Source organism: Mrakia frigida, assembly GCF_051309035.1.
Source record: "Mrakia frigida strain ATCC 22029 unplaced genomic scaffold BDY24scaffold_26, whole genome shotgun sequence".
Classification (NCBI taxonomy): domain Eukaryota; kingdom Fungi; phylum Basidiomycota; class Tremellomycetes; order Cystofilobasidiales; family Mrakiaceae; genus Mrakia; species Mrakia frigida.
In genome coordinates, this window is record NW_027481255.1 from 172,630 (window position 1) to 200,075 (window position 27,446).

A 27,446-nucleotide genomic window follows, 5' to 3' on the forward strand; every position below is an offset into this window, starting at 1 on the left:
TCCGACGGCGATATTTCTCCTCGTTCTAGCTGGCTGACCCACAGTTGCTCACTTCCGAACGACCCTCGGACGCTCTCAAGTGGTGAACGCCTCTTTGAGATTCTCTCAGTTCTCGTCTCCGACATCTTAGCCCATCGAGAAGTCTTAGGTGGACGGAGAGGAGGGCAGAACGAGCGCCCCCGTGCGACGTCTTCAGGGAAGGACGACGACGAACGACGCGTCCGAGCTTTCGATCGAAAACGAAACGAAGCAGCGAAGAGAGGTTTTCGAAAGCGAACCATGATCGATTCCAGCATCAAACAAACATAGAGATTGCCTAATGCGACCCTCCCGACGCATACAAAATAACGCGACACACACCCCTTCAAACCAAAACCAGCTCTACTCCTTCCCCTCCCTCCTCCTCCTCCTCTCCTCCTTCCCCCTATCCATCTCCTCCAACCTCCTCAGCAACTCCTCCCTCTCCCCTCCCTCCTCCGGCGTCTCCCTCACCAACCTCTCCCTCGCCTCTTGCCTCTGGACCTCCTTCTCCTGCTCGCTCAGCAAGAACCACTCCGCTGGGGAAACCCCGCCTCTATAATCCTTGTTCTTGAAGACGTTGACAGATTTGAAGAACTCTCCTCCGTCCTTCTTATCCCTTTTGGGACCCTCGATCCTCAGAGCCCCTTTTCCAGTAGCCCGTTCGTCCTCCCTGTTGAGGAGCTCTGTGGCTAGAGAGAGGTAGTGCTCCTTCATCTCCAACGAGGGTTTCGTTAAAGCTCGTTTGAGATATTTGTATTTCCTTTGGTAGTCGAGTCGAGTTGGAGGGTCCAAGGTGTGCAGGAGTCGATGCCAGTTGGGGTACGAGAGGGTTTCGAACCAGCTCAAGGTTGGGAGGGTTAACGAGAGGCGTTGAGGGAGGGGAGGAGGGGAGAGGACGGAGGGGAGGGAGGTCGGGGAGAGGAAGGTGGTTGAGGAGGGGGAGAGCGGCTGCGAGAGAGAAGCGACGGCACACGACGAGATAGGTAGAAGTGGAAAAATAAAAAGGAGTTAGGGGAGAGTGAGAAGAATGAGAGAGAGAGAGAGAGAGAGAGAAAGAGAAAGAGAAAGAAGGAAGGAAAGTCGAGCTCACCTCTGAAAGTCCGTACGTTCCCTCCGCCTGTTTCTGGTCGGATCGAGCTTGGTTCTTCGGACTCAGACCTACAGGACGGGATCTCAAGTTCGATGGTGGTGAGCGAGAGGAGGAGCGAGAAGGAGAAGGAGTTCGACGTTGGTGCAAGGGACGAGAGGAGGAGGAGGAGGAGGAAGGAGAGTCGTTGGACTGAAGGCAAGAAGAAGCAAAAACTCAGCGAGGAGAGCTCAAGATCTGGGACGGGATATAGACTAACAAATCCATAGGTGCTGTCCTCGGAGGCTGTTGGAGTCGAGGTTGAGAACGAGCGAGGGAGCGAAGAGCAGGAGGACGACGAAGAGGAGGAGGAGGAGGGAAGGAGGGAAGAGGAGGAGAGGAGCTGTCGACCGACGACCAAAGGACGAGCGATTCGAGAAATGGCGGAAGAGAAGGACATTCCGAGGTGCCTATCTATAAGAAGGTGGAGCTGCTTGGGGGTGTGGTGGGTGTTGAGGTCTGAAAAAAGAGGAGGGAAGGAGGTCCGAAAGTTGAGCTCGCGAAGTTTCATTTGGAAGGCTGACCTCCCTCTCTCTTCGTTCCTCCTCAACCACATCGGGCACTTTTTGAACGCCTTTTTCTTGAGGATGAACCCACTTCTGTTCCAGGTAGAGCGAACGAAAAAAAAGCTAGACTGTCTGTCGAGGCGAAGGAGGCTTCCAGCGACGAACATCTTCTTCTCCTCTTCGTCGAGGCTTTCCTCCCTTCCCTCCTCCCTCCCTTGGAGCCTCCGTGACTTGGCTCGAGGCCGCCGGTGAAGTATAGATGGATTCAGAGTAGAGAGACTGATGCCGAAGCTTCTCGACAAATGGAAAGCGATGCTGAAGTCGAGAGGGAAAAGTCGCGTCGCGGTTGGGCTGAAGTCGTCGCTCGAGCGATAAAGCTCCGTCTGATACAGCTACAGAGGCCAAGCAGTGTATAGCCCTTCTGATTCTAGATCTAGAACACCTCCAAAATGTCTGGTAGCGGACCAGGAAGGACAGAACGAAACGCTTCCTCGATCGTCTCGCCCTCTTCATCCTCGTCCTGTTTCTTCTTCCCCTCCCCAAACCCCATGGTATTTCGCATGGAACGGACTTCTTCAGCAAGGAGCAAGAATCACTAGAGCTCAAAAACAGACGAAGCAAAAAAAAGTGGGCTCAATTTCAGCCTCTGCGGGCTGTCTCTTGCAACGAAGAGGTGAGCTCGAACGTCCTTCCTTCCCCTTCAACCTCCATCTCCCTCTTCTCCTAGACCATGTTCTCCCGTTCACTCGCCAGACCTCTCGCTAGGATCCTCCTCTCATCCTCCCCCTCTTCTACTTCGTGCGTTCTTCCGTCCTCTCAGTCTTTCTCGACGAACGAAGCTCACCGCTCCTTCCGTCCGTTCGTTCGTTCAGCTTCCGACCTTCCCTCCTCCCCCTCCTCGCTTCCTCCAGTGCTCTCTCCCGATCCTACACTGGAGTTTCAAGTCGTCAGTAGCCTTTCTTCTCTTATGTCGTTAAAACCATTCATCCTAAGCGTTTCTTTCTGTTACTCACAGGCTCAAGCGTCCAAACCCTCATCGTTCGTCTCCTTTCGTTCCGAGCTCACCTTCCTCACCTCCCTTCCCTTCTTCCTCTTCCTTGAAACTGACTTTTGTTCGTGATCAGCATCTCTCCCTCGACGGCTCCGAAGAACCAGACGAAGTTGGGACCCACACCATCACGGAGATCACGGATAAGCGGATAGGAGATCGGGTGGAGGAAGGCGAGGTGCTTGGGTGCGTCGAAGTTCTGTCTCTCTCTCTTCACGCTCGCTCTCGAGTCTTTCGAGACTCTCAGCTGACTGGTTACTCGCTTGGATCTCACAGGTATATCGAACACGTACGTTTCCCTCCCTCCCGAACCTTTCTTTAGTCCTCGTCTCGGAAGGAGATTCAATCGAACTCGAGCTCACCCTCCCCTCCCCCCCCTTCCTCCTACTTTCGTTCTAGACCATCCGAACCGAGATCGTCGCTCCCTGCAGCGGCAACATCCAGAGGGTTCTTTTCGCCGACGGGGATGAAATCGATATAGGGGAGGATCTCTTTGTGCTTCAGCAGGAGGACGAAGACGACGAGAACGACGGGTCTTGTGAGTGTTCGAGCTCTCTCTCTCTCTCTCTCTTCGATGGGTTTGGTTGCGAGGTAGGAAGGTCTCTTGGAGAACTGGGAAGGCGTGGTGTTGTTACTTGAGTTCTGGATCGAAACGAAACCTCAGAGCTTTTCCGCTGACTCTTTCTTTCCTTCTCTCCCTCCCTCCCTCCCTCCGCCTGTCTCCCTCCCTCTCGTCTCTCACACTTCCAAGACGACGATCTCCCTCCCCTGACAGCCGAGGAACAAGACGAGGAGGATCTTCTCGACGAAGAAGAGGAGGAAGAAGAGGCTGAGTTTGAGGAGGAGGTAGAGGTAGAGGAGGAGGTGGAGGAAGACCCGTTCTCGAAAGAGCCGGATGGGGAGGAGAGGAAGAAGGAGGATTGACTCTGAGGGTTGAAGTTGGTTTTTGTGGGCGGAACGGGAGGGAGGGAAGGAGAGGAGCTAGGTTAATCTTGGTCGAAGAGAGTGTGTGTATGTTGGAAGCATGTTGTTCAGTCTAGTTGGTTCTGGGGAAGGGACGGAGGACGGGGATGGGAGGGAGAGCGGCGCAACTCGACGCGTCGACTTGGGTTTCCCCTACTTTACGAATCGTAACGATGCCCTTTTCACCACTCTAGTACTCGAGGTATCTCCTTTTTGAGTCCCCGTCGGTCGCCTTTCATTCGCCAGGTCGAATTCACGTCCGCTTCTTCGTTTGGCTTCTCTTTCGTCTCATCGCGTCTCCTTCCGTTTCATTTTCACAATCATCGACCATCTCGAAAACACAAACAAATCGAAACCCAAAGCGTGGACACATAACAAGAGAGAGAGAGAGAGAGAGAGAGAGAGAGAGAGAGAGAGAGAGAGAGAGACGAAACACTAGTGTTTATCGAACGGCGAGAAAACCCCAGCGACCATGCACAGATTCCTCGGGGTGAACTGAACGTTGAGGATCGGGGTTCGTTTCGTTGGGAAGGTCGTCAACAGCGAAGGACTGCGAATTCACGACGAAGACGACGCAAGAGAAGAAGGAGCAGCGAGTCAGCGAGAGCGAGAACGAGGAAGGAAGAACGAAGAACGAAAAAAGATCGACTCACCACCTCCTCTCCATCCCACCCAAAATTCCCTTCCGCATCGTCACCTCTCTACCCCCAACTCCACCCTCCTTCTTCCCCAGCCCCACCCCCATCGGCAACTCTCCCTTCTCCGTCCCAACTCCTCCGACAACAGGTCCAGGAACGTTCTTCTCCTTCTCGTTCTCCTTCCCCTCTCCAGCTTTCGTCCCACCGACTCCAGCTCCCGTCCCAGCACCTCCGTTCAGGGAGACGATCGTCCCCTCCGTCTCGGCGGATTTGACGTCCCAAACTCGAACGGTGCAGTCTGCTGAACCTGAGACGAGGAGGGCGGATTCCGACGAGAAGGCGAGGGAGTTGATGGTGGAGGTGTGGCCGGACATTTTCTTGATGAGACGGGATGAACCGAGATCCCAAAGGTTGATGGTGTAGTCTTCGGCTGCGAGGTAAGGAAGGGAAGGAAGGAAGGGAGTCAGGGACGGGTTCGGAGAAGACGCGTTGGGACGCGACGCGGAATTGGGAGGACCCAGTAGGAGGAAGGGTCGAAAAAGAGGAAGTAGAGACTCACCTGCGGACGCGAGATATCTGCCGTCTGGAGATATAGCGAGGGAAGAAACGGCGTTGTCGTGGTGACCGACGAAAAGACGAACGCAGGCTCCTCGTTGGATGTCCCAGAGTCGACAGGTCCGATCGGCTGATCCGGTGGCGAGGTAGAGCGAGTTAGGGTGGAACTTGACGCACTGCGAGAATGAGATAAATAATCGAAGACGAACGAAAGAGAGAAGAAACAACTGGTCAATCGCGTCCTCTCCTCGTCGTCTCATCCCCTCGCTTCCCTCCGACGCAGAAAGAGAAACTCACCTCAACATCCCCCAGATGTCCCACCATAATCCTCAACGCTCCGCTCCTCTCCGTTCCCCAGATCCTAGCTGTCCTATCCCTGCTCCCCGTCGCAAAGTAGACTCCCATCGGTCCCCACTCGACGTCCCAGACCGGTTCCTGATGACCCTTGTAGGCAGCGAGAGCCGAGAACGATTCGAGGGACCATAGACGGACGGAACCATCTTGGGAGGAGGAGAGGAGATGTTTGGGAGGAGCGGAGGAACCGGTGAGAGGGGAGAAGGAGAGGGAGTAGACGGGTCCGGAGTGACCGATGAGTTTCCGCATGGGAGAGCCGGGTTTCTCTCGGATTTTCTTGAGGGAGGACGCTGTGGGAGCAAGGAAAGGCAAAGGAATAGGTGAAGGAGAAAGAAGTAGGTAAAGAAACGAGGAAGAGAAAGAAACGATCAGTCTTGTTTCGACGCGCCTTTCTTCGCCGAGATCGAGCAGACAGGACTCACCATCCTTCACACTCCCCGCCTCGTAATCACTCCTCAACCCTCTCAACCTCTCCCCTTTCAAGCTCCAAACCCTCACCACACTCTCCTCGCTCCCAGCAGCCAACAAGCTCATATCGTCCGAGAACCTCGTGCTCGTCACTCCCTCCCCGTTGTCATGGAACGTATACGCGCACACCGAAGGCAGCACAACTCTTCCTTCGACTCCTTCCCCTTCCCAAGCTGCTCCCGAGGCTGAAAGACCGTAGGAGGATCCGTCGGCAGAGGAGGTGGAGGAGGTAGGGCCGAGTCGGATCCGTTTGCGAGAGTCGAGGATTTTGGAGACTTCTCGTTTGACGTCGAAGGTTCGGAAGTTTTGAGGTAAGGGGATGAGGTCTGAGTCGGATGGCATGAGGAGGGTTGGATCGGAGAGAGGGACGTCGAGACCTAGGGGTGGAGGTGGCGGAGGGAGGTTGGATGGAGGTGGAACGGCTGGGGTTGCTGAGGTTGAAGCTGCTCCTTCGGCGGCTGGTGCAGCTGGAGCTGGTGCTGAAGGGTCCACGTCCATCGCTGTTGCCGACGATGACGAAGCTGCTGTTGGTGCTGCTGGGGTTCCATCCGCTCCTGCTGGAGGAGGAGGAGCAGCTGCTCCGTCGGGACCTGGAGGGCTGGGAACGACGGCGGCGGGAGGAGGAGGAGGAGGAGCGTTGGACGCGTCCTCGGCTTTGATGACCTTCGTGACTTCCTCGGCTAGCTTCTGAGACAAGAGAGGGATACCGAGTTTGAGAGGAGGCTGAGAATCGTTGAAAGCTGAAGGGGAGGGTTTGGCGGTGGGACCTGGAGGTCGATTGGGGAGGTGAGAGGCGAGAAGACCTGTTTCGGTGAGGAGAGCAAGGGAGGAGATGGGCTTGGTTGATTCGGCGACTGGGAGAGATGTGAAGGAGCGGCGAGTAAGATTTATCAGAGCATTGATAAAGAGGAGGAGAAAACGAGGAGAAGCGACTCGATCAAGACTCACCATCCACCAAGATCCGCTCATTCACCACCCCTCTCACCGCCTCCTTCCCTCTCTCAAACTTGTTCCCTCCTTCCCACTCTCCCTCCACTCCTCCCGAACTGATCCATCCAACGAGCAGTCCGAAGCCACCTCTAGACATTCGAACGACGTACTTCTCGGATCGGAACCGACGAGCGAGAGGAGAATTGGCGATGTGCGTTGGGGAGGAGATAGCGGAGAGCGTAGAGAGCGGTGAAGAGTGAAGAGCTCGGAGGGGCGGAGAGTGGTTTCGGAAGAAGGCTCGAGCTGGGGAAGGATGAAGGCGAGAGAGGAGGTCAGGAACGAGGAAGGGAGGAGACGCGATCAGGGAGAGAGATACGAACCTGCTGCAGGGAAACCGGTAGCTACGAGATCGAGGAAAGTGTGAACGAAGACAGGGAAGAGGAGATGCCTCAACTCGGCCTGAAAAAGGAAGAAGAAACAAAGAGGGAAAGGAAGAAAAGGAAAACGAGGTCAGCTCGAGCTCAACACCTCCTCCTTCCCTTCCTCCGCTCTCGAGCTGACCTTCCAACCTTCCAGCCCACTCTCTACCCATCTCTTCAACCCTTCGTACCCTACTACCCTCTCCATAGGTTCCAGCACTTTGACTATATTCCCAGCGACTCCTCCAGGTCCAGTTCCTCCGTTGGCTGCCTTCCTCTCCTTCTCTGCCTGAGCGTTGGCTGCTGCTGTTGCTGTGAGACCTAGAGCGTGCAAGGAAGCTGGTGGTAAGGTTTGGAGGAGATAGTTGAAAACGACGTGAGCGTCTGGGGGAGTTTGACCGTTGGCGAGAGGAGGACCGGTCGCTCGTTGTTGAGGAACGTTGGAGGATCGTTGGACGAGAGTAGGGAGGTTGACCGTGTTGGAAGCAGCTGCTGCTCCTCCTGTTACTGGAGTAGATGCTCCGCCTGCTCCTCCCGCAGCTGCTCCTGCTCCTGTAGAAGTTCCTGCTGCTGTTGATCCCTCTCCTGGTGAAGCCGCTGCTGCTGGTTGGTTCTTGCCCTCGATTTCCTTCCGAAGAGCTTCCTCGGCTCGAGAGTAACCTCGTCGTTTGAGGAAAGCGAGGACGACGTCGTTGTAGGCGGGATCCGATTCAGAGAGGGGAGGTGGGGTGGGAGCCATAGTAGGAGAGGGGAAGAGGGGATCGAAGTGGTCGAGCTAGAAGACGAGGAGGGAAGGAAGGAGGAGGTCAGCTCTTGAGCTCATTTTGTCGCGAACGGGAAGTGTTTCGGAGCCGAAATCAAGGGACGGCGATCCAAGATGATCGATCGGTATATACCGCTGAAAAATCGATGCCGGAGAATCGAGGAAGCTCGGATGGAAGGAGAAGGGAGAAGAGAGACGAGCTCAACTCCATCGCTCGACCCTTCGGCTCCCTCTCCTTCCATCCTCCTCTCCCGAGACTGAAAAGAGAACTCACGTCGATGTATTCCCTGGTGGATGTATAGAACTCGATCTCCTAGTCCGAACTGGATAAGATTTCAGGAAACTCGTTCGTTTCTGTAGTGGAAGCTTGAGGTCAAGTCGACGGTCTGGACTCCGCGTTCTCATTTTGAAGTTTCCCTCCCCGTCCTCTCCTCCAACTCTCACCCTCTCTCCCCCTCTCACCTCTCACCCCTTCTGTCCTTTCTCCACCACCACCACCAGACTCTAAAGCAGATATGGCCAAATCCAAGAACGGAGGAAGCGGAGGATCGAAGGCGAGGAAGACGAGAGCGTTCGGAGCGGTCAAGAGGATGATCAACCCTGCAGACCCTAGACTGTCAGTTCCTCCCGGCTCAACTTTCTTTTGAGCTTTTACAAGTCCCTGACAATCTCGTTTGTATATATACAGGAAAGCCAACGCTGAGAAGGCTGCTAAAAAGATTGCGGACGAGAAGGCAGCGGCCGTCAAGCATGTGTGAGTTTCTGCTTCGAGCTCAACATTTTCGCGAGAGGTCGTAGGACGAGCGAGGAGGGCTTGAGAGAGGGTCTTTGCTGGGTGTGTACGAAGTAAGACCTGCTTGCGAAGAGTATAGAGTCGGCTTGGGTCAGTTTGTAGGGAAGCATATAGCTCGGAGGAAGGAGAAGGAGAGGGAGAAGAGGGTGGCGAGGTCGTCGACTTCCCTTCTCTCCCTCCCACTTCGAAAGCTCCCTTTCTCGATAGAGAGCCCGGAGTACTAGAGCATCTCGTTTCGCTATACACTCTCTCTTATGCGAGCTCACTCAAATCGCATCGAGCTAACCCTTTTCTTGCCCTCTTCTCCCACCTCCCAGTCCCCAACCCTCCACCTCCCTCTTCCTCTCCCACAACCCTTCCCTCGGCCCTCCCTACCGCGTTCTCGTAGATACAAATTTCATCAACCACTCCCTCCAGAACAAGCTCGAGCTGGTGCAGGGAATGATGGATTGTTTGTTTGCCAAGTGTGAGTCCGTTTGCTCTTAAGCTCGCCTTCTCGTTGAGCTCGAATCGAGTTCAGCCCTTCCACATGTTCTCGATTCAGAGCTGATGAGCCCGCGCTTTTGCTCACTTGTGTTTGACGTTTCAGGCATTCCTACGATCACCGACTGTGTCATGGCTGAGTTGGAGAAGCTCGGACCTAAGTACAGGATGGCTTTGAAGTTCGTGCAGCTCTCCCCGTTCGCCTTCGCGTCTCGTTGAGTCGTTTCTCCGATGCTGACCAGATGCTATTCACCGCTGCTTCCTTTTTCTCTTCCAGGATTGCTCGTGACCCTCGATTTGAGCGACTCCCTTGTTCTCGTTCGTCTCCTCTCCCTCCTTTCCTCCTCCGTCGCGCGTCCTTCCTCCTCCCGCCTCTCATGCTCACATCTCCTGTCTCTCTCCTCTCACAGACCAGGGAAACTACGCCGATGACTGCCTCGTCCAACGAGTCACCGTCTCGAAATGTTACGTTGTCGCTACCGTGCGTTCTCTCCCTCCGCGTCTCATTCAAGCCTCCCGCTCACCTCCTTCGTTTCTTCGTTTCTTTCCTCGCAGTGTGATCGAGATCTTCGTCGTCGAATCAGGAAGGTTCCCGGAGTGCCTCTGATGTACATCGTCAGTCGGAGGTACCAGGTTGAGAGGCTGCCGGACGGAGGAGTGAGTTCTACTTTCCCTTTCGCCTCGTTGCGACGCGTCGTTGCCTTCCCACCAACAGCTCGCCATCCCACGTTTTTTTTCGTTCACTGCCTTCTCGGCCTACGACTCACATGCTGACTTTCTCGTTCTCCTTCTCTCTCTTCTCCCTCTCTCTTTTCAGGCCGCCAACTAGGTTCTCCTTGTTTTCTCTCGCTTTGTCTCTTCACTTCGTCGGCCCTTCGCTTCGCCCTCAGGGGGGTCGATACTTCTTCTCCTTCGCTTCTGTTATTTTGCGTGAGTCGAGTCGCCTTCTTCTTGCCCCTTCTTCTTGCCCTTTCTTTCTCCGTCCTCTTTTCGTTCGCTGACCTCTTTCCTTCTTCCTCTCCCGCACTGTCACTTCGTTCTCGGAACCTCAGTCCGTCACGCCCCACTTTTACTTTTAGTACTATCGATTTACGTCTCCCTCGCTCGCTCACTCGCTTACATATCAACACTTTTTGACATCCACCTGGCAGGGGAGGGTGGGAAAGGGAGCGGCACGAAAGGATGAACAGGTCGCAAACTCGAGAGGCTCGAATTTCCAGTACTTTCGTTGCTGGTACACGACTCGCAGGCTGACTACCGAAACGGTTTCTACGATATCTGAGGCACAGAACAGACTGACGACATCAAACAGTTGAAAAGAGTGAGTTCAGCGACGCGTTCGAGCTTGGACCTTTTCGAATCCTCGAGCTTCGTTGAGGATCGAGCGTGCCAGAGCTGATCGGTCCTTGTTTCCAAACAATTCCCCTACATAAATAGGAGCTATGCTCAGAGACTGCAGCTAGCCAGCACGCGGTTTCCTCGTTCCGCAAGATCCACACTGCGTCGAGCAGGGACGCGTCGCTCGACCCACCAGCCTCTTTCCGCCTGTGTCCTTCCTCTCACCCTCCCTCCCTCGTCGCCAGGTACGTCTTCAATCTGTAACCCTACACCACCTCTCTCTCTCTCTTTTTTTTTCCTCGAGCCCACCTCCTCTCCCCTTCATTTATCGTCCCTCTCTCTCACCCCCTGAGCAGAGAGCCTCCTCGGCCCCTGAAACGCGTCTTTCTTTGCGCTCTCCTCTTTCCTTCCCTTTGATTCTGGTCCTAACCCCAAACTCCCATACCACACGCTCCTTTTCCACTCTTTGTTTTCGTTTTGGACTTCCTCACCCTACCCATCGCAGTAAAATCCAACCGGTCCTTCGAAGAAGTCCAAGTCGCGGCTGAGCTCGACGACAATCTCTCTCTCCTTCCTTCTCTTCTCTCTTCTTTTTGGACGACTCTCCGGAGGATGAGCGATGATACTACGAACGTTGATGTGCTGGCGTCTGGTACGGATCAGTGAGTTCATGATTTTGCGAGCGAAGAGGGTGGGAGGGGAGGGAAAGGAGGAAGGCAAGGGAGGGACGAGCTGAGCTGATCACCTTCCTTCCTTTTCCGTTGTTCTTCTCTCCTCAGGCTCATTCTTCCTTCCGCAAGCACTCTGATCTCATCGACCGCAACTCAGCTTGTGATCTTCGTCCCGTGAGTCGCTTCTCCCTCGACAGTTTTGTTGAGCTCGACCTGACTCTTGCTGTACTTTACTCACAGCGAGTCCGCTTCCGCAACTTCGACTCCTTCTCCTTCCACCAAGTTCGTTGCACTTCTGTTCTCACTCTCTCCCCTTCATTTCCTCGCTCACAATCATGTTTTCCTTTCCCTCAGATCCCTCCTAGTGATCATCATCTCAGCAGTCGTCGGCGGAATCGTTCTCTCAATCGTTTTCTTCCTCATCTTGCTTTGGCTCCTGCGGAGAAAGAGAGCAGCTGGTCTGCCTCTTCAGTTCCAGTACGAGCGACAGAGTTCTTTCCTTGCTAGGCAAGGAGGAGGAGGGGTGGAAGGAGGAAGAACGAGTGATTCAGGGAGTCAGGATTCGTTGGGTTGGAAAGAGGGAGGAGAGTCGGTGAGTCGCGTCGTCTGCTATTCTTCCTCCGCCGCGAGAATTTCTCCGCTGACTTGTTCTGGTTTGTTTCGAATGAACCAGCATGAACCCAAGGCCACTTCCTACTTCATCGACCCGTCGCAAACTTTCCAACCCTCCCCACCTCCTCCTCTCAACACTTCCACCAACTTCCCTCCTCCGCGTCTGACTCCCTCCTCTCCCGCTCCCTTCTCGTCCTACCGAACCTCGATCCAACCCACCTTCGATTCCCCCACGCCCATCTCTTCACCTCAACTCTACATCCAGTCTCCTCAATCTCATCACTACCCTTCCCTCTCAAGCCTCTCCATCCCGAACACCACCATCTACTCCTCCCCGGGCTCCCAAACCTCTCTCTACAACCCCTCCGCCTCCTCAGCCCACCTCGCCGTCTCTTCAACAACCCAACTCCCCGTCCCTCCCTCTCCTTGCCAACTAGCTCGTGAAGACCCCTTCGCAGAGTACCAAGGAGCTCCTCAGGTCGTCGCCACGGCCGAGGATGCGAAAGCCAGCAGTACTGGGAGGGGAAGGAAGAGAGCTGGGAGTAAGAGCTCAACGGGACATGGAGGTTCAGCTGCGTCGGCTTGGGGAGGATCGATCTCGAACTCGAATTCGGCCAGGGTGTCAAGGACGTCGTCGAGCGCCAGCGGGAGAGGCAGCAGTGAGGGGCATGGTCAGGCCAAGGGGAGGAGTAGTGCGAGTGAGGAAGGAAGTTTTGTGATGATGGAATTGGGTGCGAGGAAGGGAAGGGAGGAGATGGAGGTTGGGTACGCTTTTTAAAGGGTTGAGGAACGAAACGAAACGCGCCGACGGGCTGGCCCTGCTGCTCGTTCTCTATCTCTTCCTCCTTCTGTTTCAACTTCCATAGCTTTTTTTACACTTTCCTTTGTTTTACCCATCTGTGCGTAGATGTCGTAACCCACTACTGTCTTCATCTCCATCTCCTTTCTTTCGCTGCCTTGGACGATCTCTCTCTTCTTCGTTTCGCTCTGTTTTTCACCTCGCAGTAACGACCACCCATGTTGTGATTTCCTTTCTCTCTATCAAAGGCCTATCAAAGGCGAGCATCAGAAAGGGGGAAGTGTGCTTTTAATAGCGAAGCAGAGCGAAGGCGAACTGAAAGAGAAGAGACGAGACGAGACGCGCGCGTCGACGCAAAGAGGAGACGCAGAGAGAAGTGAGAAGAGTAGGAACGTCTAGATGAAGAAGCAACGAGATGGAGACTGCTACAAAGGAGAAACGCATAAACGTTGCGGAGAGAAAGAAGAAAAAAAAGTGCGTATCGAAAAGCGTCCAGGGAAGAAACGAGAGAGAAGGAAGAAGACGACGAGAACGACGAGTCTACGACTGTCGAGGCTGTTGGTGCTGCTGATGCTGGCCGTCTCCGACTGAGAACCCAGCGAGGTAGGAGGACCAGTCGTCGATCCTGGCGAGACGAACGGAAGGGTTAGTACCTCGAAGGACGAGGAGAGAGACCAGCGGCACGACTCACTCAAATCCGTTCGGCGCACCCGCCCAGATCCCTGACGTCGTCTCCTCCGCGTTGTTCCCACTACTCGACCCACTCCCAAGGTGCCCGCTCCCATTCCCAGCTCCTCCGCTTGACCCACTAGACCCGTTGTTCTGGCCTCCTCCCGCTCCGAAAAGAGCGAGCGTCGGGTTGAAGAACTCCAGTCCCATCCCTTGCTCGAACCCAAACTGTGAGTGCGAAGTCGACGACGACGACGACGATCCTGCGACGTTTTGCTGCTGCTGCTGCTGGTGTTGCTGAAGGAGCTGCTGCTGCTGTTGAGCAGGAACGAATCCTCCGTTCGAATGGTGGTGAGGGAAGGGGAGTTGACCGTGTTGCTGCATCGTATTGGGCATTGGACTCGGCTGTGGCTGCTGCTGTTGTTGTGGTTGGGATTGAGGTTGAGAGGGTTGCTGGGAAGGAGTAAGGAGGCTTGGGTTCTGGGTTTGAAGGAAGGCGAAGAACTGAGCTTGTTGAGCGAGGGTGTTGGGATCTCTCGTCGGTGGGAAGAAGTCGGCTAAGTTTGTAGGGTTGATGGATGAGGGAGGTGGAGGAAGAGAGTTGCTGTTGTGAGTCTGAGCTTGAGGAGGAGGAGGAAGAGGGAGTCCGTAAGGGTTGTTCGTGTTCTGACCCAAGGGAAGGAAGTTGAGGGGATCCATCGATTGATCGAGCGCGTCGGGTGAGAACTGGGTGTTGTTGCTGAAGAAGGGAGAGGGAACGGGGATTTGGTTGACTCCGGTCTCGTTCATGATGTCCCTGTCGAGCGACGTTGACGATCCTTGAGCTGAATCTCGAGGGGACGGGTGGAAGTTGGAATTTCCTGGGGAGGGGTGGTGGATCGATGAAGGTCGGGAGCCTTCCGAAGCTGGCTGAGCTGATGCTCGACTTGGTGCCGATGGTTTCCTCGTCGTCGTGCTCCTCCTTCGACTGGGTGTTGTCTTCGAGGTCGAGCCTGAAGGTTGATCGGTCTCCATCGCTCCCGCATCTCGAGTTCGCTTGTTGGAGACGTCGAGAGCTCTGGGAGGATTGATGGAAGCGTTCGTTTGACTGGCAAGTTCATTCAGAATGTCCCTGGAAAGAAGAGAGAGGAAGGTGAGGAAGGAGAGGTCAGTCGGACTCGACGCGGTGGACGAAAGGACCGTTCGAGGAGACTGACTTGAGCTTCCCAGCAAACAACCACCTCCCCTCAGCCGAAGTATCCAGAGCAACAATCTTCCCAACGTCCTTCAAACTGTGGATCGAAGTAGGAAGGGCGACGTCAGGAACGAGACCTCTCGACGCGTCGAAGAAGGAAGGAAAGAAACTCACGCCATGTCAGGATCTCCAATCGATCCACTCTTCTTCCCACCCCAGACGTTGATGAGCAGGACGACTCCGAACATGAAGCTCTGAGAGACGGCGACCATCTCAAGTCCGTCGAAGCTCTCTCGATGTCGAGCGACGTCGATGACGTGAGTTCCGGATCTGGCAGCGTTGGTGCAGATAGCGAGAGAAGGGAATTCAATTCTCGAAGGTTTCGACGGCGAGGGGATGAACGGTCGGTGGACGAGGATCTGTTCGAGAGAGAGGGAAGAACGATCAGCCGTCACGTCTCTTCGACCTCCTTCCAAGAAAACGGTCGAGACTTACCTGGGTGGTGTAGTAGGTGGAGTAGAGGTAAGCAGACTGTTGGAACCAGATGTTGTTTCGGTTGTGAGGATCCCATTTGAGGCTGAATGAAAAGAAAAGTCGAGAAGAGTTGAGCGCAACAAAGAAGAGGAACGAGATGGCGGGAGAGCAAGGACGAACTGCTTTGGGATCTGATCGAGCCAAGCGTTGAGTCCACTGTCGAGTTCGGCGACGATGTGCTGTTGAGCTTCGATGGTGTTGAAGTTGAGCTGCAAGGAAGGAGGAAGCGGTCAGCCTGAAGAACACGAGAAGCGGGAAGGGAGAGACGAGACGAACCATCATCTTGCTCTTGTTGATGGCGTACTGAGAGAAAGGAACGCAACGCCGGGATCAGAAAGGTCTCAGGGAGAGTACGACAAAGTAGAGGAGTGCTCACGATCGTTCTCAGACAGTAACCAACGATCTGTTGTAGCTTCAGCATAGAAACGAAAGCAGCGGTTTTCGCAGGCTTGTTGGGAGGTTGTTTGAAGTTGAGTCTTGAATCCTCGCACTCCCAAAACTCGTCGTCGACGTCGAGAGGGTAGTCGACATCGATGCTAGTGAGGAGAGAAGATGAACGCAGCGTCAGACCGAGGTGAGGCAAGAGGAAGGACGAGGGAAGACTCACTCCTCATCGTGAACTCCAACAGGTCGACCGAGGACTGAAAGGAAGCAGAAGAGGTCAGCTTGGAGTCTCGGACTGGATGGTTCTTGAAGGTAGCTTACAGCCAGCTGTGATTCGATCGAGAATGTAGAGAATCCTGGAGACGAAGGGGAAAAGATAGACACGTCAGGCTCTCCTTCTTCGACGCGTCGAGAACCCGAGAAGGAACGAACCAGAAGACACGCTTGTGAAGCTCAGCCTGATCAGGGGCCATCGCTCGAACGACGTGTCGTCGATGAAGACCAAGGTCCTGGCGAAGAAGAAGAGGAAGACGAGGTCAGCGTCGAGAAGGCGACTCGGATCCAGTCGAGAGACGAGACTTACAAGGCACTTCGAGTCGAAGAAACAAGAGCGAATGAGAGTCAGTTGAGGTCGAGAGGTATGGTATAAAGGCGAAGGACTCACAGCTCGAAGGGCAGTCCCGATCAAAGTCCAGTGAAGCGTAGGATCCGAGCAACCTCCAACGAACAAACAAGCGAGCTGAAAAAGGACGAAACGAAGACCCAGAGTCAGCATCGAGTCGAGCAATGAGCTCTTCGAAAGGTACTGGAATCAGCTCACCGCCAGAGCCTGAATTCCATGAAGATGACCCAGATCTCCCCACGATCTCGAGATGTTGAAGAACTCCTGAACAAAGCACCAACCCTTTGAGTACGGAGCGAGTTCGTCGTCGGCTTTGACGTTGGTGACTCGAGGATCGTTGATATATCGAGCCCCGAGAGCGAAAACGGTCAAGCATAGACCGGCGAAGGATCGGTCGGTTTCGTAGAGTCTGGAGGCGAATTCTCGTTCGAAGGTAGGTCGGTGGAGGACCTGGGCAGAGGAAAGAGAGACGACAGAGAGGTCAGCGAGGAGAAGAGCTGGTAGCTTGAAGGAAAGAAGACTTGATCAACTGGACTGACGGGGTGGAAGGTGTTGGTGTGAAGGAAGTAGGAGTCGACGAGAGGTTGGATGAGATCCGGAGGAGGCCAGAGGGAAGGGGAGGTGAGGGAGTTGAAGTTGTAGAGCAGATCTTCCCAAGGAGGCCGTCTCCAATACCTCCCTGCAATTCAAAATGAACAGAACCTTTCAGTCGGGGCTTGTCGAGTCACCTCGAAGAACGAGCGTCGGTGAACTCACTTCGACGCGATGAAGTCAAGCTCTCGAAGAACGGATCCGCCGTCGAGCTGGTGCTGGCGGTAGGGTACTTGAAGTCTCGAATCGACGTGATGAGATGAAGACCAGACGACTATACACGAGAGAGGAAACAACGAAAAACGGATCAGTAAACAGGACGAGAGGAGAGGAACAGAAAGGAAGCGGTCGAGCAAAGCAACGAACCTTTCCGACAAATCCCTTCTTCTCCTCCTCCTCGTCCGAGAGCGTGAAATGCTTGAGCGAGCTCAGCAACGACATCTCGACCTCGTCCTCCTCAGGATCCTCAAACTCTCCAGAACCTCCTCGAGGTCCGTCCTGCGTCCAAGGCTTCATGACCTCGGAAGTCGAGCAGTTCGGCGACGAATGCCTACTCGCCTGAAAGAAGAAGAAAGCGCAGAGGTTCGAGAAAAAGAGACCCGTACAGGAAAAGGTTAGCTCTGTGTTGGTATAGATCTACCCTTCGAAAGAAAGGAAAGGAAGCCAACCTGATGCGTCGAAGTCGACGAACTCGCGACGGCTCCCGCGTTCCTCTCCCCTCCAGTTTTCCGAGTTCGTATCGGGGTCGCTCCAGGAGGTTCGAGCTGCCTGTGAGCATCGAGATCGAACGAGTCACGATCTGGAATTCGAGCTCCCAGTTCGGATGTGAAATCGGATCCGGGAGAGAGCTGGGAGAGGACGAGGGAAGGAGAGAGGGATGAGTCAGGACGAGGAAGCTTTCGAGCTTCGAAGGGAGACTTGGAAGAGCGAGAAGGAAAGAAATTGTTAGAGAGGAGATGGTGAGCTCACTCTCGTAAGAAGCTTCTCCATCCTCTCAAGCCGGTTCTCGACCGATTCCACGTATCCTTTCGGCTGAGGGAGGAGAGAGGGAAGGGTGAAGGTGGAGGGAGGGAGGAAGACGAGCGTCAGTCAGCTAGGGACAGGGACGACAAGCAGAAGCATACAGGGAACTCACAGGTCCTCTCCTACAGCACAGAATGGCAAGAGCAAGAAAGAAGGGCGAGATTTCATCAGCGAAAGACGTCCGGACTGAAGGAGTCGGTGACGAGAAGGAGTGACCGAGTCGAGTTCGATGGTCGGCCACCGCTCGATGGAGTTTCCCTCTGCTAGCAGACTCACTTCTTGGCTACTTCGACGTAGGTACAGTCGAAGTGAAAGGTTGTACAGTTGGTGCAGATTCCATTCTCTTTTGAGGCTCCGTCGCATTTGACCTAGAGAGAAAGTCGAGTAGAGGGAGGGAAGGGATGAGACGGATGAGCTCTTCACTTTCTCTATCTTCCCTTCCCTCCATCTCTCCCCTTCGAGAGAGAAATAAGCAAGTACGAACCTTCTTCTTCCTGCAGATGTCACCTACGAAGATACGAACACCCCCAAAGAAGCGAACGATCAGCGGAACCGCAAGAAGAAACGAGAGCCTAAACGAGCTTCTCTCTCGTTCAAGCCGACCTCAACATGCTCCCTTCCCTCCCTCCCTCCTCCCTCCCTCCCCTCCCCGATCTCTCGTCCTCTTCTCGCAGAAACCCTCGATCGTAACTCACAAGCTCTCTGCACTCTCCTCTTCTTCTCCGCCTGAGTTTCCTCCCTGTCCTCCTGGTTCACCTCTCGAAGGTTGTCCTCGCTATCGCTCATCCTTGAAGATTACTTGTCAAAGCTGGTTTTTGATTCGGAGAGTTTGGTAGACGACACCGAGGGACGATGATAAGACGATGTCGCTCGCTGTAAGGAGGGGAAGGTGGACTTTGGAAGGGGAAGGAAGATTTCCTTCTGTGGTGGTGAGGGGAGGGAGGAGAGGGAGGAGAAGAGGCAGAAAGTGGTTTCATTCCGGGGAGTCGAGGAGCTGACCACGCGTTTCATGGCGTTTCATGCCGCGCTTTCTCTCTCTCTCTCTCGCGTAAGAACGTTTTTTTTTTTCGAGGACAGGGAAGTGTGATGGGAGGAAGGGGGTGTTTTGATCCTTTGACTCCTTGGCGAATATATGTGATGGAGGAGGAGGGAGGAGGACGAGCAAAAAGTCGTCTCGAAGACGGGGACGAGAGCCCTCAAGGCCGAAGTGGAAACGTAACCAGTACAAGATCATCGAAGAAAAGGTACTGAAGTTTTCTAAGAGGGAATCGAGTGAAGTCTGCTAGTTTGATCTTTGACTGTTGGAAGAGGGAAGGGAGCAAAAAAGATGGAGAAGAGAAGAAGAGGGCGAGAGGAAGAGTGCGGAGGTGAACTCGGTCGAGGAGGGCTGAAAGACGAGCTCGTCCGCTTCCTTTGAGATCTGCTTCCTTCCCCTGTCACAGCTCTCCTGGTAGCATTTTGAGGCACTCGGGTAGCTCGAGGCATGTCAAAGAGGTGCTGGTTGGAGAACTCGAGGACGGAGGGAGGGAGAAGAGGAGTGAACGAGCTCCCGTCGGATCGATCTTCTCACGCGACGACGCAGGCTCTACGACACAGAAACCGGCAGAGCCTCACTCTGGAGGAAACCTAGACCAAAGAGAGCAATTAGAGGACCGAAGCTGAGGCAGAAAGTCAGGACTCTGAGTCAGAGGGGACGAAACGAGTCGAGGAGAAGGTCGAGATGGACGCATACACCGGCCGATTTGACGCTAGACTCCCACTTTTCTTCACCTAAGACGTCCACTTGCTCGCTAGGGATGTGAGCTGCTATGAATCACAAACATCAGCCAAAACAAGCTCATCCGTCGTTAGAGAGCACGACCCTGTCAATCTGGGGTCTCGTTTCGTGTGAGCTCGTCCCTCCTTCTCCCAAACCACCAGCACCTCCCCTTCCCTCCCAAGGCGTTCTCTTCTCACCCTCTTTCTCAGGTGAGCATACCACCCTCCCCCCCTTTCCAACTTTTGTTCCCCAGAAGCTCACACAGATCCCTCGCTCTCCCTCATCAATCGTCTCGACCTTCCCCGCACAGATCTCTCTCACCCTTCCTTCCCTCTCGCTCTTCTCTCTTAAAAGAAAACCATGGCCTCTCGCAACCGAGGACGAAAGTCCGTCAAGAAGGGTGTCGGGTTGACTATCATGGTCTGTGGAGCTGTGAGTTCCTGCTTTCACTGTATTCGTGGGGAGAAGGAAGAGGAAAGAAGCTGAAACGAGATGGTTGACCTTTCTTCGTTTCGCAGTCTGGGTTCGTCGTTTTCCTTCCGTCCTTCTTCTCGCCTCTACGAAGAGCTCAAGCTGACCCTCAAAGTTCACAGAACGGGTCGAACAACCTTCGTCAACACTCTCTGTGAATCTGCGGTCCTCGTACGTCCTCCCTCCTCCATTTGAGCTTTGAGCCCCTCCTCTTTCAGCTCCGCCAGCTCACCACCTTCTTTTCGTAGTCCCACAAGGAGCTCGATACACCTGAGAACGCTCATCTCGAAGAGAAGATCAAGATCAAGCCTGTTCAAGTTGGTGAGTCCACGAAGAGAGGGGGAGGGGAGGAGAACTTAGAGTGACTTCGCGACAACACTCCGTTTGCTGGAAGTCGCTGAAAGATGGGATGAGGAGCTCGATGGTTGGAGGGATAGCTGGGAGAGACGGATGGTTGGGAGGGAAGCGGTGAACGATGAGACGAAAAGCTGATCTCGTTCCCTCTCCGACCAAACAGAACTCGAAGAAGACGGGGTTCGAATCGTCCTAACCATCGTAGATACTCCCGGATTCGGAGACAACATCGACAACTCGGACTGCTTCAACGAGATTTTATCCTATCTCGAGAGGGAGTTCGACGAGATCCTCGCTCAACAGAGTCGAATCAAGCGAGATCCGAGGTTCAAGGACAACCGAGTTCATGCTGTGATCTACTTTATCCCTCCGACTGGGTGAGTGATGCTGATATATCGAAATTATCTGTCTATACATAGAACGACAGCCATATACTCTCTTCCTCCTCGAAGAAACGGGTGCTGACGGCCTCTTCTTCGTTTCACGCGTTTTCTCTTTTCCTTCCCACAGACACGCTCTTCGAGAGATGGACATCGAACTCATGAGACAGATTTCTTCCCGAGCCAACGTCATCCCTGGTTCGTATTTCCTTACTGTTTCCCTCTCCTGAAAGGTTCGACAGCGTCCTGATTCTCCTTTCGCCTCGTCGCGTCTTCAATCGTCAGTCATCGGCCGATCCGACTCCCTCACTCCTTCCGAGCTCAAAGCCTTCAAGAAGCGAATCATGGAGGATATCGATTACTACCAGATCCCGATCTACAGCTTCCCTTTCGACCTGGAGGAGGACGACGAGGAGACGATTGAGGAAAATCAGGCGTTGAGGGCTTTGCTTCCTTTCGCTATCGTTGGAAGCGAAGAGGAGATTGAGATCAATGGGGAGCCGGTTAGGGTTAGGAGATACCCTTGGGGAGTTGTCGAGTGAGTTTGTTGGAGTTGGGAAGGGAGGGGAGGGAGGGGAGGGAGCGAAACGCTGACTGTTGGATGAGAGGAGTTGTTGTTTTGAGTTTTGCGAATGCTGATCCCTTTCCGTTCTTTCCGTTCTTCAGAATAGACAACCCTTTGCACACCGAGTGAGTGCATCCGCCAGCATCTTCTTTCCTCCTACTTTCTTGGCGTCAGTCGTCGTCGCTGACTCTCGCTCTTGCCCTCTCCTCGTTCTGCTCTCAGTTTCACCGCTCTTCGATCCGCCCTCTTCGGAACCCATCTCACAGAGCTCAAGGAGATCTCGAACGACTACCTCTTCGAGAACTACCGAACCGAGAAGCTCAGCAAGGTCGCCAACCTCGACTCGTTCGTCTTTTTTGTTGCTCTCCGTCTCGTTCGTCGAACTAACCCTTTTGTCTCCTTCTCACAGCAACCCGTCCATGCACCCCGAGGATCTGGTTTCGCAGAGTGTTCACTTGAAGGAGGATCAGTTGAGGAAGGAGGAGGAGAAGTTGAAGGAGATGGAGATCAGGGTTCAACGAGAGATTGCGGAGAGGCGGCAGGAGTTGGTGAGTCGACGAGTCCCTTCCTTTTCTTCTCGTTTCACCTTCTCATCTTCCCTGTTCCTGACGATCCTTCACCTTATCTTTGTTCTTCACCAGCTCGCAAAAGAGGAAAGTCTCAGGAACCTCGAGAGCCGACTCGCTGCCCAATCCGTTACGGAGTTCTGATCGAATCGACCATGGACACTTTCTCAGCTCTGTTTCTAGCCTCGATTCTTTACCTACTTTCTCTCAGCTTCTTTCACGACCCTACTTCCTTGCTTACTTCCTCGCTACACTACGCTGTTTCTTTTGCTTTCTTCGCACGCTCGTTCACTCCGATCCCCTTCGCCTTTCTTTTGCTTTCGATACCCTTCCTTTCCCTTCTCTATCTACCTCGTCGTCGTTCTCTCTTTCTTTGCGTAGCTTCTTGGGTTTCCGACTGGATCTGAGGCTCTTGATCTTGGAGTATGCCACAGAGAAGATCGAGCAAAGTACGAGGGAAACGGTGAATCCGACGCGTCGAGTTCAGGATCCTGGCCCTTCCCTCAACGTCCTTTGAGCTTCTCCACGAAGATACCTATCTCAAGCCTGTCTCCCACCTCTCATGTCTCGTTTTCGGTCCGCATCTTCAGCAGCAGACCTAAAACAAACCGCAACAACAACGCGTCACGTCAGACTCTCTCACTCCCTCCTTCCTTTTTTAGATGCTCTGTTTTCAGACTCTCCTTCGCTATCTTATCTCTCTCTCTCCCTCTATTTCCTTCCTTCCTTCCCCTGACTTCTTCGTTCCTGCTCCACCGCTCCCTTAATATATATTTCTCCTGCCGAACCTTGGACACTCGTCATCTCGCCGATCTCTCAAAGGGGAAGGGAGGGGCGAATCAACTCGGCCTGTTTCTCAGCTTCAAACCTCTTCCTTCTCCCTCCCTCGATAATTCTCAGATATGGACGAAGTCGGTGAGCTCAGACCGATCCTTCTCGAGATCGTTGTAGTAGGAACTGACTCGATCTGGGGCTTGATCTTGCAACAGGACGACACGCTAGAAAGCGAGCTGAACAGGCGAGTTGAATCGTTCCCTCCCTTCCCTCTCTTTCTTCGAAGCTGACAGGCCACTCCCTTCTTCCTGCTCTTCGAATCGAATCGTATACAGCAATCAGCCTACTAGTAAGCTCTTATATCTTCTTTCCTGCTTTTAAAGCTCAGATTCAACGATCACTGACGCACTCCCGCTTTCCCTCCCTCCTCCCTTTCAATCAACTCACCTCTCTCCCTCCTCCCAGTGCCCATCCTCACTCCTCTCAACTTCACGGAGTCGAAACCATCGAACCTCTCAACGGTCCAGCTCCCTCAAAGACCCAGATCGAGTCCAACGACCTCAACCTCAAGGCGAGGCCAGGACCTACGCCCGAGGAGCAAGCTCATGAAGGATACCTCCCTTCGGCGCAGGAGAGAGAACGAGTCGTGATTCCAGAGACGAAGGCGGAAGGATACGAGGTGCCTGGCTACAGGCCTCCTATCTGGGTGTGAGTTAAAGTTTAGAGAAGCTCTGCGATGGGGTTAAGGAGTCGTGGGAGCTCGAGGGAAGGGTGAAAGAGGTGGGGCAGTGTTGTTCGAGCTCGAGGGAGGGAGGAGACCTCACGAGAGCGAGGAAGAACGAGCTCAGTCGAACTGCTTGACTCTTGAAAATCTGTTTCTGACCTTCTTTTTTCGTCTCTCTTGTCTCTTTCTCTACCAGTCATCAAGAGGACATCCCTGGTCCTACCTCCCTCGAAGCTACAGCTCAATCGACGTGGTCGCACGGAGGTCCCTCAGCCGCCTCCATCGGCTCCCTTCCAACCCCTACCGTTCAAGAACCGGCTTCTTCTACTACCACCTCATCTACCGCTCCCACCGATCTCGGTCCTCCCGTCGATGGAAAGGACGTCTCTTCAGAAGAGGCTTCGAAACTCGCTCCTCCTCCTTCGTCAACGACCGCCGACGGTCGACCTGGATTGAAGCGACATCATTCGGTCCAGAACCAAATGGAACCTCATCTCCAGTTCATGGCCGGACCTATGTTGACGTACCATACCGTCAAGGATGGAGTTTGGAGAGGAGCTGCGATGATCGTGAGTCCTTTCTCGCTTTCCTTTCGGTCGCGTCGAGTGGAACTCTTCTCCTCCTCCTTTCCCTTTCTAATCGACTCGTCGCTTCGTGTATCGACAGGTCACCGCCGACGCTGGATCAGTCATGGACCCTAGGCCTTCTCTCTCGCTTTCCTGGAACGCTGGAACGAGCTCCTCAACCGAGGGAACTCTTGCCGCCCTCACCAAGGATCTCAACCTCGACAACGATTCCTCAGTCCCAAAGCCTTCCGTTTCCTCGGAGGGATCGACTCAGAAGGCCGAGGTCCCAGGAGAGTCCATCTACGTCTACCACGGTCCTCAGGTTCGTCCTCGTTTGTGGCTCGTCGCGTCGCTCTGCTTTCAATTTCTCCGTCTTTCCCGTCGACTGACCTTCCCTCTCTCACTTTTCCAAATTTACAGGGATCCTTCACCTTCACCCGATTCACTATTCTCATCCCTCTCACCGAGAAATCAACTCAGATCTCGTACCGAGTCAACCACGGAACCGAGCTCTCGTTCTGGGTTCCAGGAAAGAACGAGCCTTTGCGATGGGCTGCTCATTCGTGTAACGGGTTCTCGTCCGGAGTTGATCCTGAGCCATTCTACAACCACGACAAGGTCAGTCTTATATCTTTCTCGTTTGCTCTTACGAGCAACGCTTCGATCGAGTCGACGGCGGCTGACCATCCCTCTCATTTTTTCGATGTTCGCCTTTCGCTTCGATCAGTTCACTTCTGGTTACGATCCGCTTTGGGAGGACATGCTCGAGAAGCATGCCGAGAAGCCTTTCCATTGTATGGTCGGTGGAGGAGATCAGGTGAGTGCGACGTTGAGCTTCGATTTCAAGTACGCGTCGCTCGCTTTCGCTGAACGTCCCTCGTCGATTCTGTTCGTCTTTTGCAGATCTACTGCGACAGGTAAGCAGATGATCACATCAGCATCGTACTGATGGGCGTTCAATGCTGACTCCTTTCGGTTCACTCTCCATTCAGTCTCACTTTCGAGCCCGAGCTGCAGGGTGAGCTTTTCCAACCTTCGACCTTTCCCCTCGCTTTCCGTTCTCGAACCTGACCAAACCTCCTCTTGTTTCTCCCTCCATAGATTGGGTCAAAGCCGGCTCCGCCAACGCTAAGCTTGAGACGCCTCTCACGGACGAGATCAGCTTTGCCATCGATCGGTAAGCTTCCCGCTTCTGCCTTTTATTCCTTCCCTCTTCGCTTCTCCTGGCTCAGCTGACCCTCGTCTTTCACTCTCTTTCCGCGCTGAAGATACTACTTCTCTCACTACTGCAAGATCTTCCGTTCTGGAGCGTTCGGCCTGGCGAATGCCACGATTCCGATGGTGTGAGTCCGCTTTCCCGTTTCTCTCTTCCTCCTTCCTTTCCCGCCTCTGCTCCCATTCAGTCGCTCATCGCTTTCGCCCTTCTTCCTTTCGCTCACCAACAGCAACATGCTCGACGATCACGACCTCATCGACGGTTTCGGATCCTACCCAGACGATCTGCAGCAGAGTCCTGTATTCCGCACGATCGGATCCAGAGGATACTTCTGGTACTTGCTCTTCCAGCTCTTTGTCGTCGACGCTGTGGATGGAACTCAGTACGGTGCAGACCATCACATGAAGGTGAGTTCCTCGTTTCGTTCTGCTTGTTACGACTCCGTTCGGTTGTCATCGTTTCCGTCTCGACGTCGCTGACTCTCGTTCTCTTCCTTTCCCTTCTCTCAGAGCATGATTATAGGAGGAGACGGACCCTGGATCCCTGCGCCAAACCATTCGCTGCTCGTTTACTTCGGACCTGAGGTCGCGATGGTGCTTCTCGGTCAGTTCTCAAGACGCGTCTCTCATCGCGGTCGTTTCGCCTGAAGGCTGACAGTTTTCTTGTTTCTTCGTCTTCGTTCCACCTTCCAGATTGCCGGTTCGTACCTGTCGTTTCTAGCCACTTTCCTCAAGGGAGGCTTCCGAAACTGACGAAGACTCGACTTCTCTCTCTTCCTTTCCTTCGTCCTCCAGTGCTGAGAGGAAGAAAGGGCTCGTCTGCAGTACCCTGACCTACGATCGAGTGTTCAAGGAGATCAAGGCTCTTCCCAAGACCGTCAAGCACATCGTCTTCCAGCTCGGTATCCCCATCGCTTACCGTGAGTCGACGACAACGACTTCGCGGATGAGAATAGAACGCGTCGCTGACTCTTTCGTCCCTGTGGCATCTTTGCAGCTCGAATGAATTTCCTCGAGAAGGCTCTGGACTCGAAGCTGAATCCAATGTTTGCCCTCAACAAGCTTGGAATGATGGCTGGTTCGTTGAACAAGTGAGTCGAGCCTTGCATCGTCTCAACTTCGAAGAGACTCTTGCTGATCATGTCTGCTCTTCCTTCGTTTTCGTCAGGTTCAACAAGGAGGCCGAGTAAGTCTTCTCTTTCAATCGGTGACTGTGTCTCGTTTCTGACATCTTCCCTCATCTTTCCGTCGTTTCTCAGGCTTCTCGACGAGTGAGTGTCTATCTCCCTTTGCGACGCGTCTCTTCGAACTCTTCGCAGACGTCGCTGACCCCCTTTTCCCTTCGTCTCCTTTTCCTTATCGTCAGTCTCTCGGATCACTGGACTGCTGCCGATCACAAGGACGAACGAAACTGGCTCGTCGAACAGTGCCAGCGGATCGCAGAGGAGCAACACGTCCGAATCTCTTTCCTCAGTGGAGACGTCCATTGCGCCGCTACGGCTGCTTTCTACACCAAGAGCAAGAACAGGATGAAGCCCGAGGTTGATAAGAAGTACATGGTTCAGGTGAGTCCATCTCTGCCACTCTCTACTCGCGTTCGTTCACTCTGTAAATGAGCGTTCAGATCTGACGCCTCTCCCTTCTTTTGCCTCCCCTTCCCCGCCCCTCTCCCTTCCCAGATCGTCACCAGTGCGATCGTGAACACTCCTCCTCCTTCGTTGGTCTCTACCATGGTCGGTCAGCTCGGAAAGATCCGTCACCACACTCTCCACTGTTCGTCCCGCTCCAGACACGCGTTTCTCTCTCTCCCTGGATCGAAAGCTGACTCTCTCTCTCTTTATTTCGCTCCAGACGTCGACACCGACGAGGAGATGCTCAACACGTTCACTCACGACACCGACGGATCGTCGCTCAAACACCAGACGGTGATGGGCAAGCGAAGTGAGTCTTCGGCCGCTCTCCTCTCACTTTCTCTTTTTCTCGCAGAGAACTGACGAGACTCTTTCCGTTGCGCTTCAGACTGGACGATGGTCGACTACCTTCCCGAAACGGACTCGCTCAGGTTCGACATCCGAGTCGAGGTCAAGCAGGGAGAAGGAGAGACGAAGGGGTGAGTCGTTCGGACGTTTCTTTTCTCGTCGACTTCTCGGCTGACAGTCATATCTATCTTACTCTTCTACATCTTTAGATACCCTGTCGAGGCCCCTGCTCCTCTTTGGTAGTGTTTTTTTCGCGTCGAGGGAGCGAGTCGGAATCTCACGCGTCGTCTCGTTCGAGCCGTCTCTTTCTCGTTTTCTTTCTTGGTTTCTTGGTCTCCTCTCGATAGTCTAACATTAGGGAACTTGCGCTGGGTTTTCAAAATTGCGTTATAATCTTCCGACCAAACTTTCATCCCTTGCCTTTTAGAACGGCAGGACTTATATCAGAAAGAGCAAAGGATCTGAAACTCGAGAGCCTCGCTCGACCCCTGAAAATCGACGTCAGGGCTGAATTCCTTCCCTTCCCCACTTTCCCCTCTCCTCCTCTCCTCCTTTCTGGGATGCTCCGCTTCCGGTTTTTGCACATAGATCTGGGAGAGAGCGCCAATC

General features: G+C 53.9%; 9 protein-coding genes across 9 annotated transcripts; 6 read left to right on the forward strand and 3 right to left on the reverse strand.

Annotated features, from left to right (window-relative positions):
• Nucleotides 1-263: 263 nt before the first annotated feature.
• Nucleotides 264-1,599, reverse strand: BDY24DRAFT_443239 (uncharacterized protein). Its single transcript, XM_076644750.1, has 3 exons — nt 1,368-1,599; nt 1,112-1,300; nt 264-969 (listed from the first exon to the last, which is right to left on the reverse strand). Exons 1-3 carry the CDS (start codon nt 1,545-1,547, stop codon nt 382-384), a joined length of 957 nt encoding a protein of 318 aa, XP_076494508.1. The 5' UTR covers nt 1,548-1,599; the 3' UTR covers nt 264-381.
• A 752-nt stretch (nt 1,600-2,351) lies between these two features.
• BDY24DRAFT_396466 (acetyl-CoA carboxylase biotin carboxyl carrier protein subunit) lies at nt 2,352-3,869 on the forward strand. The gene is given in 7 exon segments (XM_076641444.1): nt 2,352-2,451; nt 2,526-2,599; nt 2,669-2,691; nt 2,778-2,897; nt 2,916-2,918; nt 3,101-3,239; nt 3,453-3,869. The coding sequence occupies 7 exon segments, from the start codon at nt 2,384-2,386 to the stop codon at nt 3,623-3,625; spliced, it is 600 nt and encodes a 199-aa protein (XP_076494509.1). The 5' UTR covers nt 2,352-2,383; the 3' UTR covers nt 3,626-3,869.
• Nucleotides 3,870-4,041: 172 nt separating this feature from the next.
• BDY24DRAFT_396469 (WD repeat TAF5 family protein) lies at nt 4,042-8,217 on the reverse strand. The gene is made up of 9 exons (XM_076641445.1): nt 8,066-8,217; nt 7,171-7,803; nt 6,990-7,068; nt 6,628-6,912; nt 5,634-6,533; nt 5,155-5,501; nt 4,862-5,033; nt 4,318-4,732; nt 4,042-4,214 (listed from the first exon to the last, which is right to left on the reverse strand). The coding sequence occupies exons 2-9, from the start codon at nt 7,765-7,767 to the stop codon at nt 4,100-4,102; spliced, it is 2,910 nt and encodes a 969-aa protein (XP_076494510.1). The 5' UTR covers nt 7,768-7,803; nt 8,066-8,217; the 3' UTR covers nt 4,042-4,099.
• Nucleotides 8,218-10,243, forward strand: FCF1 (rRNA-processing protein FCF1). Its single transcript, XM_076641446.1, has 9 exons — nt 8,218-8,407; nt 8,480-8,545; nt 8,902-9,050; nt 9,174-9,246; nt 9,345-9,385; nt 9,478-9,548; nt 9,623-9,724; nt 9,885-9,997; nt 10,120-10,243. Exons 1-8 carry the CDS (start codon nt 8,307-8,309, stop codon nt 9,894-9,896), a joined length of 615 nt encoding a protein of 204 aa, XP_076494511.1. The 5' UTR covers nt 8,218-8,306; the 3' UTR covers nt 9,897-9,997; nt 10,120-10,243.
• Nucleotides 10,244-11,017: 774 nt separating this feature from the next.
• Nucleotides 11,018-12,466, forward strand: BDY24DRAFT_417148 (uncharacterized protein; the record flags this gene model as incomplete). The annotated part of the gene is made up of 5 exons (XM_076643676.1): nt 11,018-11,067; nt 11,185-11,250; nt 11,317-11,358; nt 11,431-11,668; nt 11,750-12,466. The coding sequence occupies 5 exons, from the start codon at nt 11,018-11,020 to the stop codon at nt 12,464-12,466; spliced, it is 1,113 nt and encodes a 370-aa protein (XP_076494512.1).
• Nucleotides 12,467-12,756: 290 nt separating this feature from the next.
• On the reverse strand, nt 12,757-18,511 carry BDY24DRAFT_396480 (transcription factor domain-containing protein). Its single transcript, XM_076641447.1, has 23 exons — nt 18,180-18,511; nt 17,969-17,991; nt 17,761-17,852; nt 17,597-17,606; nt 17,431-17,493; nt 17,130-17,309; nt 16,828-17,019; nt 16,627-16,735; nt 16,410-16,549; nt 16,069-16,320; nt 15,913-15,987; nt 15,832-15,837; nt 15,681-15,757; nt 15,570-15,604; nt 15,472-15,505; nt 15,241-15,400; nt 15,141-15,167; nt 14,985-15,073; nt 14,826-14,907; nt 14,505-14,749; nt 14,353-14,427; nt 13,179-14,267; nt 12,757-13,112 (listed from the first exon to the last, which is right to left on the reverse strand). Exons 1-23 carry the CDS (start codon nt 18,268-18,270, stop codon nt 13,028-13,030), a joined length of 3,231 nt encoding a protein of 1,076 aa, XP_076494513.1. The 5' UTR covers nt 18,271-18,511; the 3' UTR covers nt 12,757-13,027.
• Nucleotides 18,512-19,324: 813 nt separating this feature from the next.
• BDY24DRAFT_136644 (septin family protein) lies at nt 19,325-21,795 on the forward strand. Its single transcript, XM_076636048.1, has 12 exons — nt 19,325-19,452; nt 19,554-19,675; nt 19,762-19,766; nt 19,837-19,885; nt 19,963-20,035; nt 20,232-20,445; nt 20,579-20,646; nt 20,734-20,986; nt 21,115-21,138; nt 21,236-21,358; nt 21,423-21,561; nt 21,655-21,795. Exons 2-12 carry the CDS (start codon nt 19,604-19,606, stop codon nt 21,721-21,723), a joined length of 1,089 nt encoding a protein of 362 aa, XP_076494514.1. The 5' UTR covers nt 19,325-19,452; nt 19,554-19,603; the 3' UTR covers nt 21,724-21,795.
• Nucleotides 21,312-22,002, forward strand: BDY24DRAFT_396489 (uncharacterized protein). The gene is made up of 3 exons (XM_076641448.1): nt 21,312-21,358; nt 21,423-21,561; nt 21,655-22,002. The coding sequence occupies exon 3, from the start codon at nt 21,735-21,737 to the stop codon at nt 21,984-21,986; it is 252 nt and encodes an 83-aa protein (XP_076494515.1). The 5' UTR covers nt 21,312-21,358; nt 21,423-21,561; nt 21,655-21,734; the 3' UTR covers nt 21,987-22,002.
• A 341-nt stretch (nt 22,003-22,343) lies between these two features.
• BDY24DRAFT_364703 (uncharacterized protein) lies at nt 22,344-27,290 on the forward strand. The gene is made up of 24 exons (XM_076637915.1): nt 22,344-22,494; nt 22,569-22,597; nt 22,689-22,702; nt 22,819-23,061; nt 23,274-23,646; nt 23,744-23,965; nt 24,064-24,261; nt 24,371-24,460; nt 24,547-24,560; nt 24,636-24,661; nt 24,745-24,820; nt 24,912-24,986; nt 25,089-25,266; nt 25,369-25,462; nt 25,552-25,558; nt 25,654-25,778; nt 25,856-25,949; nt 26,027-26,044; nt 26,118-26,129; nt 26,225-26,423; nt 26,538-26,631; nt 26,710-26,799; nt 26,878-26,968; nt 27,047-27,290. The coding sequence occupies exons 1-24, from the start codon at nt 22,482-22,484 to the stop codon at nt 27,078-27,080; spliced, it is 2,409 nt and encodes an 802-aa protein (XP_076494516.1). The 5' UTR covers nt 22,344-22,481; the 3' UTR covers nt 27,081-27,290.
• The last annotated feature ends 156 nt before the right edge of the window (nt 27,291-27,446 follow it).

Bases quoted from the DNA above. Each gene is read 5' to 3' on its own strand.
- BDY24DRAFT_443239 (XM_076644750.1), bottom strand. From the start codon at position 1,547: ATGTCCTTCTCTTCCGCCATTTCTCGAATCGCTCGTCCTTTGGTCGTC. The intron at 1,301-1,367 runs GTTAGTCTATAT...TCTTGCCTTCAG, and splicing joins AGGACAGCACCTATGGATTT to TCCAACGACTCTCCTTCCTC. The intron at 970-1,111 runs GTGAGCTCGACT...TCTCTCTCGCAG, and splicing joins GAACGTACGGACTTTCAGAG to CCGCTCTCCCCCTCCTCAAC.
- BDY24DRAFT_396466 (XM_076641444.1), top strand. From the start codon at position 2,384: ATGTTCTCCCGTTCACTCGCCAGACCTCTCGCTAGGATCCTCCTCTCA. The intron at 2,600-2,668 runs GTCAGTAGCCTT...TGTTACTCACAG, and splicing joins CTACACTGGAGTTTCAAGTC to GCTCAAGCGTCCAAACCCTC. The intron at 3,240-3,452 runs GTGAGTGTTCGA...CACACTTCCAAG, and splicing joins CGACGAGAACGACGGGTCTT to ACGACGATCTCCCTCCCCTG.
- BDY24DRAFT_396469 (XM_076641445.1), bottom strand. From the start codon at position 7,767: ATGGCTCCCACCCCACCTCCCCTCTCTGAATCGGATCCCGCCTACAAC. The intron at 7,069-7,170 runs GTCAGCTCGAGA...TTCCTTTTTCAG, and splicing joins GTGGGCTGGAAGGTTGGAAG to GCCGAGTTGAGGCATCTCCT. The intron at 4,215-4,317 runs GTGAGTCGATCT...GTGAATTCGCAG, and splicing joins GGTGGGATGGAGAGGAGGTG to TCCTTCGCTGTTGACGACCT.
- FCF1 (XM_076641446.1), top strand. From the start codon at position 8,307: ATGGCCAAATCCAAGAACGGAGGAAGCGGAGGATCGAAGGCGAGGAAG. The intron at 9,051-9,173 runs GTGAGTCCGTTT...TTGACGTTTCAG, and splicing joins GGATTGTTTGTTTGCCAAGT to GCATTCCTACGATCACCGAC. The intron at 9,247-9,344 runs GTTCGTGCAGCT...TTTCTCTTCCAG, and splicing joins AAGTACAGGATGGCTTTGAA to GATTGCTCGTGACCCTCGAT.
- BDY24DRAFT_396480 (XM_076641447.1), bottom strand. From the start codon at position 18,270: ATGAGCGATAGCGAGGACAACCTTCGAGAGGTGAACCAGGAGGACAGG. The intron at 17,310-17,430 runs GTGAGCTCACCA...GTCCTCTCCCAG, and splicing joins TGGAGAAGCTTCTTACGAGA to CTCTCTCCCGGATCCGATTT. The intron at 14,908-14,984 runs GTTCGTCCTTGC...CTTTTCATTCAG, and splicing joins CTCGATCAGATCCCAAAGCA to CCTCAAATGGGATCCTCACA.
- BDY24DRAFT_136644 (XM_076636048.1), top strand. From the start codon at position 19,604: ATGGCCTCTCGCAACCGAGGACGAAAGTCCGTCAAGAAGGGTGTCGGG. The intron at 21,139-21,235 runs GTGAGTGCATCC...TTCTGCTCTCAG, and splicing joins GACAACCCTTTGCACACCGA to TTTCACCGCTCTTCGATCCG. The intron at 21,359-21,422 runs GTTCGTCTTTTT...TCCTTCTCACAG, and splicing joins AAGGTCGCCAACCTCGACTC to CAACCCGTCCATGCACCCCG.
- BDY24DRAFT_396489 (XM_076641448.1), top strand. From the start codon at position 21,735: ATGGACACTTTCTCAGCTCTGTTTCTAGCCTCGATTCTTTACCTACTT.
- BDY24DRAFT_364703 (XM_076637915.1), top strand. The intron at 23,647-23,743 runs GTGAGTCCTTTC...GTGTATCGACAG, and splicing joins GGAGAGGAGCTGCGATGATC to GTCACCGCCGACGCTGGATC. The intron at 26,424-26,537 runs GTGAGTCCATCT...CTCCCTTCCCAG, and splicing joins ATAAGAAGTACATGGTTCAG to ATCGTCACCAGTGCGATCGT.